This window comes from Rattus norvegicus, chromosome 4, assembly GCF_021556685.1.
Source record: "Rattus norvegicus strain SHRSP/BbbUtx chromosome 4, alternate assembly SHRSP_T2T, whole genome shotgun sequence".
NCBI classification, from domain to species: Eukaryota; Metazoa; Chordata; class Mammalia; order Rodentia; family Muridae; genus Rattus; species Rattus norvegicus.
This window is the reverse complement of record NC_141537.1, coordinates 85,517,323-85,533,626: the sequence shown is the minus strand read 5'-3', so window position 1 is coordinate 85,533,626 and position 16,304 is coordinate 85,517,323. Positions and strand designations below refer to the sequence as shown.

General features: G+C 49.5%; 1 protein-coding gene across 7 annotated transcripts in view; it reads right to left on the bottom strand.

Annotated features, from left to right (window-relative positions):
* Positions 1–741: 741 nt before the first annotated feature.
* Positions 742–16,304, bottom strand: part of Ghrhr (growth hormone releasing hormone receptor) — a 36,404-nt gene continuing 20,841 nt past the window's right edge. Inside the window, 14 exon segments of one of the 7 annotated variants that reach the window (NM_001398565.1) lie at positions 742–1,144; positions 1,276–1,380; positions 3,183–3,224; positions 4,570–4,699; positions 5,240–5,331; positions 5,897–5,966; positions 6,385–6,445; positions 6,731–6,884; positions 8,235–8,367; positions 9,166–9,263; positions 10,260–10,357; positions 10,909–11,016; positions 11,127–11,229; positions 13,805–13,946. In NM_001398565.1, the coding sequence (NP_001385494.1) occupies positions 1,076–1,144; positions 1,276–1,380; positions 3,183–3,224; positions 4,570–4,699; positions 5,240–5,331; positions 5,897–5,966; positions 6,385–6,445; positions 6,731–6,884; positions 8,235–8,367; positions 9,166–9,263; positions 10,260–10,357; positions 10,909–11,016; positions 11,127–11,229; positions 13,805–13,861 (1,320 nt within the window). In that variant the 5' untranslated portion in view covers positions 13,862–13,946 and the 3' untranslated portion in view covers positions 742–1,075. 7 annotated transcript variants of the gene reach the window in all.

Sequence of the window (16,304 nt, the reverse complement as noted above, 5' to 3'; positions counted from 1 at the left end):
AGTTTCTAGAGAATGGGCATTATAGGTTCTGGCCTGATTCTGGAACTAGCCAGACCTCCCATCCTCCCGGATGCTGATGCAGAGAAACCAACTGTCCTGAAACCCTGCTGCCCCAGATGTGAGCTGCTTCCCCAACCATGCCTTTCCCACCGTGATGAGCTGTACCCTCTCAAACTGTGAGCTAAAATAAATTCTCTTTCCCACATTTTCCCCGTGCTGAAAAAAAAAAAGTAACTAGCCCAGGACACAAATAGAAGAACAAAGGAGAGAGATGTGGAGCTAAGGATTCCCCACCCCATCAGAAAAACAGACAAAGCACTTCCAGAACAAGATCAGAAGGCGAGCAGACACAAGAGGAACTGTTCCCACTTGTTTGACATCAGGGAAAAAGGGACCAACCGGCTGCCACTTTACACCCGTTTAGCTTGTAAACATTAACTGGAAGGAGAATGCCAGACCGCTAGTGGGGCTACAAGGACTGCCGAATGCAAGGGCTGCTGGGCTGCTAATTCGCAAGCCTGCAATCTGGCACAACTGAATCATCTCAAAGCGTGAGGTGTGAGTGATGCCCCGGGCTCTCTTCCTGGTGTGAGTCCCAGAGAGAGGCTTGTCTTACAGTCCTTGGAAAGACAGACAGGTGGCCCAGGGTAGTCAAAACAAGAGACCAGATGTACCCTCAGCAGTGCAGTGGAGCCCTTAAAAGCACAGTGCTTGAGGGAAAACATTAGTGGAAGAATGAGACACATAACAGATAGCATTTATTTACATCCAAATACAGACATGTGGTACACTCCACACTTGCAAGACAGAGAAGCAAAGATTCACATCTTTGCCTGCGGGAGGAGGGGAAGGGGAGTGGGGGTTGAGACAAAAGAGTGCTTTTAAAAAATAAATAAAACATGAGAATTCATATAGAGACAAATGGCAATGAGGCAGCTGCAGCCAAGGGATGAGGAATGCACCGGAAGTGCAAATAATGGCTGCTGACAAGAGCTCCCCTTCAGAGCCACATTGACTCAACTGCAGATCACTCATGTACAAGTTTATTGGTTTCCCTGGGCCTTGGGCAATAGCCCTAGATAGGAAGAAAGAACAGATGGGGGCATACAGGAACTGAGAAAGTCGGAGGTTGGTATACAGGGACCTAGAGAAAGCAGATGCAGAGAACGAGAACGGAAGGGAGGACCTTGTTGCCCTTGGTGGCATGGCAGTTTGAGTGCAGGGTTTTGGGGCTCGGCCTTTGTGATGGCTGGCCTAGCACTCAGAGGTGAGCACCTTCACTCTCGATCGGGGAGGTGTGGTCCACTCAGTGCAGGTCCGCCGAGCTGGCAGAAGTTCAGGGTCATGGCCATACCATTTGCGTGAAATCTCCGTCCTCACCTCCACAGACAAGAGAGAGGACGTTAGGAAAATCCCACTGCCACTCCTCAGCTCAACCTCAGGAGACTAAAGGTGCACCAGGAGATGGTGTGGGAGAAACAGGGCAGGCGAGGAAAGCCTGGTCGCCAGCCCTGCCAGGAACAGACACTACTATTCTGTCTGTCCTTCTGTCCTTCCGTCCTTCCGTCCTTCTGTCCTTCCGTCCTTCCGTCCTTCCATCCTTCCATTCTTGGACTGTTTCCAGCCTTTGCCTTCGAAGCTTTTTCTTTTAGCACTGCCTGTGTCTGAGGCCAGGCAAATGCATGGCTGCCCTTTGCCTCCTGGCCAACGACCAGGTGACCCTCTCTGAGTGACTTTGACCCACCCTTGCCTTGGTCTAGAAGGCCAGTGGATACAACTGAAGGGAGAAAGCTGAGAAGGTAGAGTGGAGCAGTCTATATCTTTGTTTGGCTGGGGGACGGAGGGAGTCGAAAGACATTCTGCCTGAGAGCTAACCTAGCACTACATGAAAGATAAGGGGAACTGACTGCCATTTAGAACAAAGGCCTTTCCATAATTGCCCCAAAAGTAGAAAGTGTACTTGAGACGAAATTCCCTGTCACCAACAATATGTGACCACTTCATGTCCAACTTTGTTTCCTAAAAAAGATTCCCCCACAACTTACTTCCTGTGTGAACTCCTTTCTCAAAGTCAACTCATCTCAGTGGGGCTCCTTCTCACCCCACCCCTTTCAAAGCTCCCAGGACTCTTAGGACTGCTATACTCAGAGTCTATGACCTTGTGTTCATATTGTGATAAGATTGAGCAAGACTCAGACAATGGGTTTGGTACACTGTGAGTCATTTGGGGACAGAGGTGTCAGGTAAGGCCAGGATGGATGAACAGATGGAAAGAAAGAAAGAAAGAAAGAAAGAAAGAAAGAAAGAAAGAAAGAAAGAAAGAAAGAAAGAGAGAGAAAGGAAGAAAGAGAGGAAGAAAGAGAAGAAAGAGAGGAGGAAGATAGATAAATGGATGGGGGTAGAAGAAGGAAAGAAAGAAGGAAGAAAGGAAGATAGATAGATAGATAGATAGATAGATAGATAGATAGATAGATAGATAGATAGATGGATGGATGGATGGATGGATGGATGGATGGATGGATGGTAGAAGAAGGAAGGAAGGAAGGAAGGAAGGAATTCCTTAACAGTAGGAAATAAGACAGTAATTGTCCAGGTCTCTGTAAACCATAGAGCACATGGCAGATACAGAGCCATCAAGAGGAGCTGTGACCTTGCTTGTGCATGCTGACAGAGTCCTGGGGATCTGGGCTCAGCCAAGTTCTCCTCATCTCTGCACAGCAGGACTTTGATAAGAAAAAAAGCCACAGGTTCTCCTGGGTGACTATCTCTTCTCTGTCAGCTTTCTCCTATGATCCCACATGTGCCATGGCCTCTGTTCTTCTGTCGGCTCGCTTCACTCCTACCTCCACTTCTGGCACTCAGAGTCCCTTTCTTCCAGGATTCTCTGTTTCCTGTTCTGCTCTGGCTCTGTGCTCAACCCTTCCTTGACCCTTGAAAGATCTCCATCTCATGAGTTGGTTGTAGAAACTAGCCCAGCTCATAGAAGGAATGCAGGCAAGGTGTTCAAAAGTATTCAGGTTAAAAGTAACTGAGGGGCTCAGAACCTACTCACACAAAGGATCACTAAAGTAGAGGATCATGGGAGTCGACCATGCTGGGACTTACAGACAAGGGCAAAAGAAAAGAAGCTGAGGAGAAGGTCTACTTGTTGAGTAAAGGTGAGCCTTTGGGAGCACACTTACCTCTTGATTGAGGAAGCAGTAGAGGACAGCAACAACAAAACCCTGTGGGATCAAAGAGGAAGGAGGACTCCATCAGAACACTTTGGCCTGACTTTGGAGTGTTGGCAGTCTTTCTCTTGTCTTCACCTTTGCTCACCAGTCACTGCACCAGACATACTAAGCCATGTAGTCATCATGGCATGCCCGCCAAGGCTGTATAGGTATCCCCCACCTCACTGTGTATCTTTATTTTTTTATCTGCATTAGTGAGCACATTACCTGATATATAATAAGTTCTTGATAAGAATTGAAAAGATAAGATGAGTAAATGAATGGATGGATGGTTGAATGGATGGATGGGTGGGATGGGTAGGTAAAAGGAAGGAAGGAAGGACAGATGGATAGATAATAGATATATGGATGGAAGGATGGATGAATGAAAGAAGGATGATTATATGTGCAAGTGAACTGAAGGAAGGAGACATGAAAGGAAGAATGGATATATTGGTGGGTGGATGGATCAGAGATAGATAGATAGATAGATAGATAGATAGATAGATAGATAGAAGAAAGGATAGATGATAGATGAAGAGAAAGAATGACAGATAGAAGAATGGGTAGATAGGTTAACATATGGATGGAAGGATAGATGAACAGATAAGTGAAAAGGATGGATGGATGGGTATGTGGCTAAAGGAATGAGGAATAAAAGGAATGGATATATGATGGATGGATGGACAGATGGACAAATGAATGGAAAGAAGAATGATGGATAGGCAAGTGTATTGAAGAAAGAAGAAATAGAAGAAAGGACAGATGAATGAATGGACAGGTGGGTGAATGGATGGATGGGTGGATGGATGAATAGATAAATGGATGGACAGATGGGTGGACAGATGATGGGTGGATGGATAGGTAAAGATGAATGGAATGATGCATGAATGAGTGGAGAAGATGGAAGGAAGGAGGACGGAAGATGGATAGAGGGATGGAAGGATGGATAGGTGGGTGGATGGATTGATTGATTAATAGCAAATAATACATGAATTAATGAGAAGGAGGGAGAAAATAATTGATGGTTGGATAATAAATGGTAGTGGATGAGTAGATGGATGAATAGGGAGGGAGGGGTGGTTGGAAGAAAGAAAGTGTAACTGAATTGTTTAATGGATAATGAACGGTGGATGGATAAATAAGTAGATGCATGGGTACATAGGCGGATGAATGAATATCTGAGGAATGTGCAGATGACTGTATCAGTAGTTGGATGAGTAAAGGGTAAAGATAAAGGGTAAAGATGGATGACTAATTAAACAGAAGCATAAATAGGCCTCACCCTAACATGAAATCAGTGAAGGCCTGCTGCTATAGTCGTTGGAAGGAAGGGGTGTCTGTAGGGGACTCTCACCTGGAAGGACCCCAGTCCCAGCTCCAGGGGTAGACGGATGCCAAGGCCAGCACTGTCAGGCAGGAAGTTGAAGATGATGTAATGAATTCCAAACAGCGGGATAAGGAGAAGTGTTGATTTGGAAAGCCGCCTTGGGGAAGACAAATTCTAGACTCTGAGGCTGTCCATCACCATCCCTCCTGGAGACTCTGTCCTCCACACAAATCTCTGGGCTTCTTTACTAAGGGCCATCACTCTACTGTGGCCATGCAGTTATTCCGGCTACCCCAGAGTCTCTGTACATCTTTTAAAGTCTGACTCTTCCAGGAACCCTTCTCTAACTGCTCTCTCCTCCCATTTAAGACATAACCTCCTCCTCCAGCCCTCATAGAAATAAATGCAGCCTGTGTCAGCCACTCGCCATGGTAACTGGCAGTTTCGTGTGCCACTTTCCTGTACTGTAATCTCATGGGACGAAGGGCCCAGATCTGTTCTCTCTCTAGGAACATGAGGAAGAGGACAGGACCAGGGTAATAAATAGTTGCTGGACAAGACAAAAACAAATGTCATTCCCTCCAAGTACCTTCCAAGTGGGTTCCCCAGATATATACTACACACACATGCCACACACATGAACTCACACACGCACATGGCACCTCCACACGTGCATGCACACACACATGAATGGTACCAGTACTGAGCCCGTGTGTGTAAGCCGCCTTGTGCAGGCCCCAGCTTCCTCAGCAGGATGCAAATTATATTGAGAAATAGCCCAAAGTTCACCTGGAAACGAGGCACAGGAAAGTGGGTGCAAAGGTCAGAGGCAGCACTAGGTGGCCGGCCTAGGATCAGCCCCATCCCTTTTGATGACTACGAATCCCAAACCTGTGAGGTACAGGCAGGGCAGAGAAAGACTGAGCCTCCCCCTCCTCCCCTCCTTTCCAGTACTGGCAAAAAGGATGAGAGACAGGTCTGGCCACCTGCCTCCAGACACCTCTCATGGTCTCTTGGGTACAAAGCAGCTGTCCTTCACTGTGCAGTTTCTCTGTTGGGAGAGACCACACACCCACAAGAGCCATGCCACATGGGGAGTAGGAGCAGCTGAGTGCTCATCTGTGGGTGCCATCCACTACCACTTACCACCCCAGCAAGAGACACTCTGCAGGCCAGACACACGGAAACCAGAAAGCAGGTCTAGGTGCTGATGTAACCAACTAGTGCCAGAGAAGCTAGGCACCGGTTTCCTGATTCCCTTGGGGGTAATCATGCTGCCACCCCCTGCAGGGCCACATAAAGAAACCTGGAGGCTGGGTTAAGAAACCAACTGACTCTGGTCTCAGAAACTGACCCCAACAGAGAGGACTATGGGCCCTTTGATGATCCACCAGTAGGGGGAGCTGTCGTCTAGGTCCCAGCACCTGGGAAGAAGAGAGCGTGGGCTTGAAGGTGCCCCTTTTCTTCTCTGACAATGCACCTCCTCAACACACATGCTATGCCTCCTGGGGCCTCTCTCTGTCTAGTGCTCAAGTCTTCAGCCCCACTCTATCTCCTTGTGGCCTGTTCTCCCATCCTAGCCTCTCCAAAGGAGAGACCCAGTGAAGACTGGCCCTTTTCATCCTTGTCCAGACATTTCTTGCCCTTGGAAAACCTGATCAGAGCTGCTCTCTTGAGATTCATAGCTCTGACAGCCTTTCCTGCCTAAGCTCCTGCCCCTCCTTCCTCCTTCCTCCTGCCCACCTGCCATGCTCTAACCTAGAGGTCCCCTCTCCCTCCCCCTTAGATAGTCTACTACAGGCCTTGCTGACAGCATGGGGGTGAGGAAGTTGCTCTACTCACGCAGTGTCCTCAAAAGCCAGTTTGCAGCCCACCCACGTACCAGTGCATAGCACAGGGAGTCCTGTGAGTGAGATAACACAGAGATGAGTGAGGGTCCTGCACCCTTTGAGTGTAGACTCCACCTCCCACCAATTGTTAGCCACATGCAGACTATGATAGTGGGCCCAGGTAATGGCTTGAAGGGATCTGGTCTACTTCCTGATGCTCAGCAAAGGACTATGGCCTGCCCTCTTCCCCCTCTCTGAGCCTCAGAGTCATTCACAATGAGAAAGGCCTCTTTATGAGCTCCCAGGTCCTTCCCAACCTCCACCTCCCCTATGATGGTCAATGAGCCCTTGATGCTCACCCCAGCCAGCGAGAACCAGCCACCAGAAAGCTGGTTTGGACCTAGGAGATGTGGAGGCCAACAGACAGCTCAGGTAGACGGCTTCTGCCAGCAGCCAGCTGAAGTTGGTCATGGTGGCAAAATGTGAGACGGCCACAGAGACCTTGCACAGAATCTAAGAGCAGGGACCTGATGCTTAAGAGCTTGGAACCCCACTTCAACCCCCATTGGATCTCTTTCACCCCTCTGAGACCCCAAACCCTCAGGTCCCCTCCACCTTGGACCGGACCATTCCACCCCTTGGTGTGCCACGGGAGGAGTTTGACAATATAATTGTGATGGTCAGAACACAGACACACAGGCTAGGTTCAGGTTAGGTGTGTCTTCTGTCAATCATGCAAACCATCTCAGCCTAGGTGTTCTGTCTGTGAAAGGAAAAACTCCAGGACCTCTTAAGGTCGTGTTTGGTGTGTCACACACACACACACACACACACACACACACACACACACACACACACACTGTTCTATTTGCTCTGTCATGTGCCCTTCCTAAGCTGAAGTTCTCCTTTAAAGTGATACTAACCATGGACTGCTTATCCCTGCATAGCTTTGATCAGTGGATATAGGATGTGTCCATCATGCGTGCAGCCATTAGTCTTGTTCCTCCCTCACCTGCCTATGTGGGCAACAGTACAACTTCTGAGCCCAGTTGCCCGGGCTCTATCTATTCCCCAACTGTGTGGCTGGGTGACCTGGCCAGCTGCCCCTTGTTAACAAAATGGGATTACAGTGAGGCCTTCAAGGCCTTTTAAGATCAAAAGAGATAATACATGTAAAGTACTTGGTGTGCTGCCCGGCCTAAGTGAGTGCAGTCAGTGATTAATTCATTAATTAAATCAGGCCACTCGTTGGTCTGGGCACTCACTTGTCTATTCATTTCTAGAACACTTGAAAGACCTTGAACTCTGACCCCTTCTAGTTCACTCTGCTCCTCTCCTCTCCTTTCCCCACCCCTCCACTTTTGGGACTTCCCACTTCCATGAGGTAGCTCTGCCCCAGACTCTCCTCTCATTGAAAGCTTCCTCCCCATCTCACTGTCCTTGTGTCCATGCACCCCCTCCATGAGGCCCTTCTGTTCTCTTAGTTCCCAGCTTTCCCTACCCAGCAGTCCCCAAGTCTGGGTGCCTCCTGCTGCCTAGGTGCCTCTGGAAGAAAGGGGGTGGCAAGCTCCACCCAGGTCCTTGTATACTCATTAAAGGCAATGACATGGCTGGCTGGCCCAGGAGCTGCTGTAACCAACTTGAAATGGGAACATTGATGAAAGAGGTATGATGGTATGGGATGCCCCTGGCAAAGGGAGTCGCTCATGTTGGCATTGATCTATGAATGGGTGGGGAAAGCTTGAGGCTTCCTTCCCTTGTTGCTGGTCATAAATACAGGCTGTGTAGCAACAGGTCAGGCACATGCAGGTCTGTCCCCTGCCCTCTTCCCCTGTCCCAGCTCCCTCCAGCCATAGCCCTTACAGTGGACATGCTGCAGTGGTCCGTGCTATCACCCTGGAAGACAGCAGCATCCTTCAGGAACACAGCACTGGCCTTGAGGATGAAAGTAGCAAACAGCTGCGTGTGGATGTAGTTCCTGGGGCAGTGGAGCCTCCTGGAAGGGACAAGAGAGATGAATGGAGAGGCCTAACTGCAAAAAGACCTTCCCAGGGCCTAGAACAGGCCTGGCATGGCTGGGAAGCTAGGCAGAAGGTGAGTCAATGCAGAGTAGCCAAAGCCACATCAAATAAAATGAAAGCCAATGAACTGGGTAGAGAGTGAGAACAATGTGTCAGTTTGACCCTGAAGGTCAGCTGGCCAGCCTTTTCCTGGCCTACGCTCAGGTAAGGAGCAGGGGTTCTATAGCCCCGCCTTCATACAGCTCTGTAACTGTGGGTGCAGAGACAACCACAGTCCAGTAAGACCCTAGGGAGCCCCCTGGTGATCAGAGATCTACCCTTTGAAGCATAGTCCTGTGAGGAAACTCAACTTTTGAAGGCTGGAAAGCCACCACACCCAGCAGTACGAGCTGAGAGTGGGCTCCATGGTGAAGGCTATAATGGTCTGTAATGGTTCGAAAACCACAACCATCCAAAGAGGACCATGCAGGGGTCAAGGAGGATTCTTAGAACCTGATGAGAGCTGGACTTCCAGTGTTGGCAGGGATGAACGCAATACCAAGAAAAAGAAGGCACTGGAAGCTAACAGAATGAGCAACTGTGTGGAAAGCCAAGGGAACAAAGACCTGGTGTGTGAGAAGAGGGCCCACCCGTGGGGGTTGGAAGGGAGGGGCAAGAAGTCAGCGAAGGTCACCTTGCCTGGATCTGAGCCCCTCTTGTCTATGCAGGCAAAGAACCAGACTTGGTCCCCAGACAGTAGGGAGCCAGTGATGGTTTCTGAGCAAATGACGAACCTGAGAGCAACCAGGATGGCAATAGCCACGCAGAGGGCTACAATGGAGATGCTGTGGCCTGTGGTGTAGATGATCTTCACCGTGGAGAAGTAAGACTTCTGGGGACAACAGAAGCAGAAGGGAGGTTTGGCAACCAAGCATGGGTCTGCAACTCCACCAGCTTCCTAGTCACCGACACCACAGAAAGCCTTGTACAGGCACTGCCTCTGCAGGTGGAGGCATTAGGGAGTCACAGTTGCACTGGGGGTGGGAAGAACCAGCAGCAGCTGCTGCCTCTGGAGAGTAACAAAAGCACCAGAGGAATTTGGGCCTGTTTCTTGACCCCAGCTAGCTTGAGAACACTGTCATCCCATATAAAGGTAACATCCTGGACACCAGGGACAGCCACAGGCAGGCAGGGAAGGCTCTTTGGTATCCAAGTATTTGAATCAGTTGGAGCTAGGGGTGTAGTATGACCAGGTACTACTACAGCTCTGGCTCTGACGTTCAGCTCACGCAATCCCTGTGCTTCCCTGAGTTGTCTCTCCATCTGAATGATAAGGACACCAGGGCTTCAACTCTTAGGGCTGAGGGCGGGGAGAAATGGGATTGTGAGTGTGGATGGGCCTTGAGAAGATCCTGATCTGCACACAGTGTAGGGTATGCTGCCCAGAGCCAGGGGTCTCTGTAATTACTACACCCTGGCCCAGGCCACAACCCAGTATACTGTACCACGGGCTGAGGACCCGAGAAAGGAAGCACTTCCTGTCTAGCACAACAGTAATCTTCGTTCCCTCTGAAATACCTAAAACCCCCACCCAGCAGCAGAAACTGAGTAGAGAAAAGGCTGGCCAAGAGGAGGGTGACTATGGCTTCCAGTTTGCCCTCTACTTCCCTTCTCCCTCAAAGCAAAGTAACCCAAGTGTCACCCTTAAGTAAATGAATCAGCTTCAGGAGGCACGTTCCTGCCATCTGCTGGACAGCTCCTATAATTACTATGCCCACATGCTGGTTACAGTGACAATGACAGCCATCCATCATCCACTGAGATAGTAAGCTACCACTTTTACCAGTATACATGGTCACCTTCCTCTAAGACATTGGGAGCTGCTTACCTCCTCTGTTAGCAGTTCCAAGGGCACAGGACAGGCCACGGGATATGGTGGGAAGGGATCAGACCAACCCGTGATGGTGCAGTCCCTTTTCACAGCCCCTAGAGGCAAGCAAGAATCTCTGCTTACAGAATTCCACCCTTTCCCAGAAGATGGTGGGAGGGCCCTGACTGTCAAGTGTCCCTGCAAGATCTATACAAGGAGTTCTTAACCACAGGGAGAGAAGAGTCCTCTTTTCCTGTGGCTGGGGTTCCAGACAAGTGTAGTCTTTCCTGTTCTCCAAGAAAGCTCTGTTGAACAATATTCATTTGAGGGGCACAAGAATGGAATGATGGACCTCTACACTCTAAGGGCAAGAAGTATGATGCCCCCTTCTCCATAAGGGTCAGGAAGGCCAGAGGGTGAAGTGGAGAAGGAGGTGTTTCTCACCCTCTACAATATGGTACCCCCTCCCTCGCTCCAATGCTGTCATTAATCCTACACTGGGAGGCTGACACTATCAGTCATTAGCCAAGAGGACTAAATTTTTCAGGGTAACAGTCGAAGATAGAAAAGTGAGACTGAAGTCCAGGACAGCCCATCACCCAATCAGTGATGAGCAAACCACAAGGGACCACCTGCTCCCCAGCTCTGCCACAGCTAGGCCACTCACCTGGGTCTGAGCCAAAATGAGAGAAGAATTCAGGGCAGGGGAGGGAGACCCACTGGCCAGAGCCAGTTGGGGGCCAGCACAGCAGCCCATCCCAGGTCCCAGGGCATCCTAAGTGGAGAAGGAGGAGACATGGCACCTGTGAGGGAAACTGAGATGCTATCCTGCAGGGCAATGCAAGAGGAGGTGTCAGGATTAGGGACATCCCCACCCCTTCCTACCCATGGACGAGTTGTTGGTCCCCTCTGCCGCCTGAAGGCATGCAAGCTCATCGTCTCTCAGCTGAGTGATGAAGTCACATTCTAGGTGGAGGTGACCCAGTGCCTATGGGAAATAGTGACATAATGAGACAAGCCCACTAGAGGCCTCGTGCTCTCTAGCTGGAGTGACCTGAAGACAAAGACCAAGCCTGGTACATTTCCATGCCCTACTTCTGAGAAAGACCCATCTGCCCCACAGATATCAAGGCATGTTTGATGAGCAGTGGGGCTTAAAGAAAAAGGAGCCAGGAATAGAGGGCAAATGCTCAAAAGGGAGGGAGGAGCAGGAGGGGAAGAAAAGAGGAAGGAGAGCAGAAGAAAGAGGGGAAGAAGAGAAGGAGGAAAGGAAAGAAAGGAGGGCAGAGAAAATAGGAAAGAAGAGAGAGAGACAGATTCACTTTTCCATCTTGTGGCAGTGAATTCTGAGACATATTAAAGAAAGTCATGTAGATGTCGATAGCTGTGACAGTGCACTCCTTCACAAGGCCTTTCCTCCTTCCCCACCACCCCCTACTCCATACACCTGGGCCCTAGAAGTGTTTCTGCATGAACAGCCCTGGTAGGCAGAACAATGGTCCCCAAAGATGTTCATGTCCCAATCCCTAAAGCCAATAAATATGTAAGACACAAGGGACTTAGCAGATACAGTCAAGGATTTCCAGTCAGGAAGATGCCTTTGGTTATCTGAGTGGGACCAGAATCATAACAAGAGAACACAAGGACCAAATCAGAGGGGACAAGATGGAGAGGGTTAAAAGAAGCTATGGTGCTTACTGAAGATGAAGAAATGCCTCAGGCCAGGCCAGGAGACTCCAGAAGACCACCTGGCTTTAGCCAACTGAAAAGCATGGACGTCTGACATGTCTCAGACAAGTCACATGAGCAAATGTAAGTGGGAGAGAATACGGGCAGATGGGAGAGTAAGAAAACAAGAGCTCTTGACTGAGGCAAAGGGACAGGGAACAGGGAGGATGGAATGGGGAGGGACTGGACTAACTGACTAGTGGAGTGGGTGAGTGTTCAGACAGACATACAGACAATGAGATCGGGGAAGGTGGACATTCGAGGATGCACAGAAGCATGGTGGATGATGAGGGTCCTGCGTCAGGGAAACTGAGTTGATCATTAGATAGGAAGGAAGGAAGCTGCCTTCATGCGTGCTTGGTGATCATAAAGATTGCAGACTGGATCCCTCCCAGAGTCCGGGAGGGCCACAAGAAATGGTCTCTAAGTTTTTCTGGACATTTCTGTGTTTCTGATCGGTGATTCAGGGGCCGTGTAGAGCCCAAGTGCTGCAGGTGAGACAGAGATCTGAGTATGCCTAAAATTCCTAACATCTCTCAAGATTTACATAAATTCCCTTGCAAGATCCATGCACTTATACATCACACACACACACACACACACACACACACACACACACACACACACACACACTTAGGACCATTCCCTGACCTGACCAGCTTCTCACCTCAAGGTTTGGGAGACACTGGACAACTCTAGTCCTGAATCTGGTGTCTACACCAGCTGCTGAGTGACTCCTCTTGTCTGGGATTCCCTCCCTGAAATTGAGCTTTCAAGGTACTGTGTACACAGAGGAGGATGTGAGTCCATTGTGTCATATAGGGAGTTCACAGAATTTACCTGCATGACACTCACATGCCAGCTGCATGACATTCATATGCCACCCTTGACAGATCAGACCGCTTATCCCTACCCCCTTCCTGAGGCATGGTAGCCCTAGGTCCACTGCCCTATAATTCTCTGCAGTAGCTCAGACTAACATCGAACTCACGATAATCCTCTAGCATCCACAAATGCTGAGACTATGGGTATGAGCCTCTACACCAAGCCCAAGTTTCTCTTTTTTACACAGAGGCAAGTGAAATCTCAAGTGTCACAGAGTTCACTTCATGGTATGCAGATGCCAGACTCGAGTGAAAGGCAGTGAGGTACTGGGATGGGGGGGTCACCTCTGGCAAGGCAGTAGAAGAAGGTAGCCTCGGTTCCCATATGCGCCTCCTAGTGCCTTGTGACTCCTCCCCTCTTGACCCTTGATGCTACTGTCAGCAACCCAGAAAGTCTGCTGGGAAAGTTGCAGTGTGTTCAGGGAAGCCTTCTTACTTGGCTTCCCCATCCCCCTGTGCACAGGCCAGGGAGCGGAGGTTGGTTTCTGAAGCTTCTCCTACCCTGGCTATATGAAAGGAAGAGTCCCCAAATGTCACAGCTGGAAGGGCTGGTATTCACACCTCTTCAGGCCCCACATGGTCCATGGCCACACTTCCTTCAAGAAAACAGCCATGCTGGAGACGACCCAGGAGTCAGGAGATGGGATGATACTGGCTGTTTTTTGAGAAGTAATGGGTGGCAGCCTGGAGTATATGGCTTAGAGAAAGGGCAGGCTCAGGTCTGACAGGGAGGCCCTAACCGGCCTTAGCCATTTCAGGACAGGTGTCTCTGGGACTCCCAGAGCATACAGATAGGACCTAGGTGAGGGGAAAATGAGGCAGCTCAGTGCCAGGCAGGATCTAAGATTATTCAGGGGAAGGAAGGAGGGAGCCACTAGACTCAGGAGGTCCCCCACTACAGACTGTCACCATCCAAGAGAACAGAGAAGGAAGTCTGAGCTGGCTACTTACAACTCCCCACAGGTTCAGCAAGCAGAGGACCCAGGTAGCCCACAACAGGCTGTCCATGGCAGTGGTGCCTGTAGTCCGCCCCAAAGAGCCGTGGCCCTTCCCTCCCAGGCTGTCTCTGGCGATGCCACCAAGCTGCATCTCTGCTACCTCACCTTCCCAGTAACTGCTTGTGTAGGCAGGGCCAACAGGAGGGACACCCAGCTGAATATTGAACAGGATGGTGGGACATTGTGTTACTGCCAGCCCCAAATGGGACTCTGTGTCCTCAGCAGGGGTTGGCTGAGCTCTGTTACAGCACCTTGCTTGCCTTTATGTCTGAGTGTGCCTAACCTGACAGCAAGAACCCTGAGAACACAGATAGGGCACAGAGAGGTGACAGCCACGGGAAACTGTTCCACTTAGTATGTTTTCCCATTGTTTTCAGAGCCTAGTTCCCCAATGGCCTTACTCAGAGAGGCCTCCTATACCTGCACGGGAATGAAGGGATCTCAGAAAATAAGGTGTCCAGGGCTGCCCCAGGTCTTTAAGGAGTCCCCGGTTTGTTGATGCTCTAAGTCTCTATCACAGGGCTGGAGGGTGAACTGAGGGGACTAAAAGGAAGATGGACAAGTGACAGGGGAGCCTATAAGATTTGAATTAGCCTTATGAAAAATGACCATGCAGGGCTGGGAGTGTCGCTCAGTGGTAAAGCACTTGGTCAACATGTGTGTGGCTCCAGGTTCAAATCCCTGGCACCACAAAACAAAGAAGCAGTCACTAAACCCAGTTTACGATGCCCAAGAGTGTGCCACAGTGTTTGCCTGACGGGGACGCTTAGAGGGTGAGGTGACATCTGTATCATCAAGGCCCCCAACTCACATGCGTTAGGCAAAGTTTCTGAAAATCCCCCATCCAGAGGGGAAGCTGAGGCTAACTGGAGGACTCTCAGAGGGATCTCTGGGGCTGGGCCAGTGGAGAGGGGATGATGCTCCATTATCTAGGTGCAGAGACTCACTGTGATCATTTCTACTTGAGAATACAAGCTCTCCATTGGCCGGGCTAGTGACAAGACTAGATCTCACTCAGCGTTTGGAACTTGAAAGTGAATGTCACTTTTGACAACCCTGAATGACCTGGGAACTGAGAGGTCTTGACCACGGAATGACCGTATCCACTTACAGAGCTGTTGTGCTGGGGGGTGCCAGATGTGTTTCTTTCTAGTGAATTTGTGTCATGAATGTGGAAAGCTTCCCACTACCACATCTGCATCTGGGAATCATTTGACATCAGCGGGGCTTTATTTTTCCACCCTTAATCGTTGTCAACAAAATGCTGAAAATATTTTCTGCACATGTTGCCCGGCGTGGGTGGCACACAGCACACAGGGCTCCTCTCTGGCAGGCAGAGGAGACTCAGGCAGGAAGAAATCAATGGATACAGAGAGGACATAGCTAAAAGGGGACAGAGGCTGCCACACCCAAAGAACTACGTGATTAGTCATGCTTCATCTCCCACCAGCATTAGTGGTATTAATAATCAATACCAAGAATTCATAGCAGTTCCTATTATTTAAATGAGTGGCACTTAACAATGAAACTCTGCTCCCCTTAGAGACATTTAACTATGTCTGGCAAGGTGTTTTACTACAGAAGGCAGGGGCTAAGGATGGGGAGGGGGCAGCCAAGTGCTGCTGGTATGCAGTAGGGAGCTCCCACAACCGTGCTGAGATCCACCCAGTCTGAAAGGTCAGCAAGACAAAACTGAACTAACCAACCTGTTCCTGCTTCCCAGTGTATTTCCTTAGAACACCCTGCATCACCCATACCTCCAATGCTTGCTTGCTGAGCTTCTATTCCGGCACCTGTAAAGTGGTTAGCGTTCCTATTCTATGATGAAACACTATCACGACAACAACTTAAGGAGGAAAGAGTTTGCTTGGCATACACTTCAAGGAAACAGTCCATCACCGAGAGAAGTCAGGGCAGAAATTCAAACAGGGCAGAAACCTGGAAGCAGAAGTTGATGCAGAGGCCATGGAGAATGCTACTTACTGGATTGCTCCCCACAGCTTCCTTAAAGGACCCAGGGTCACCACCCACAATAGGCCGAGGCCACCCATCACTAATGAAGGAAATTCCCTACAGACTTTCCAGATCTTACAGAGACATTTTCACAATTGAGGCGCCCTCCTCTCAGATGACTTTAGCTTGTGTCAAGTTGACATAAAGTATCCAGCACATGGGGTTAACACTCTAACCTTCCATATAGACCTAGATAAACAAGGAAAGGCATGTGGAGCCTTCTAGAGCCACCCTCTCAGTGAATTAAAAATAGACCATCACACAATGGAGTACTGCTCAGCTATTAAAAACCATGACTTCATGAAATTCTTAGGCAACTGGATAGAACTAGAAAATAACATCCTGAGTGAGGTAACCCAGACACAAAAGGACACACATGGTATGTACTCACTGATAAGTGGATATTAGCCAAAAAGTTCACAATGCTCATGATACAACCC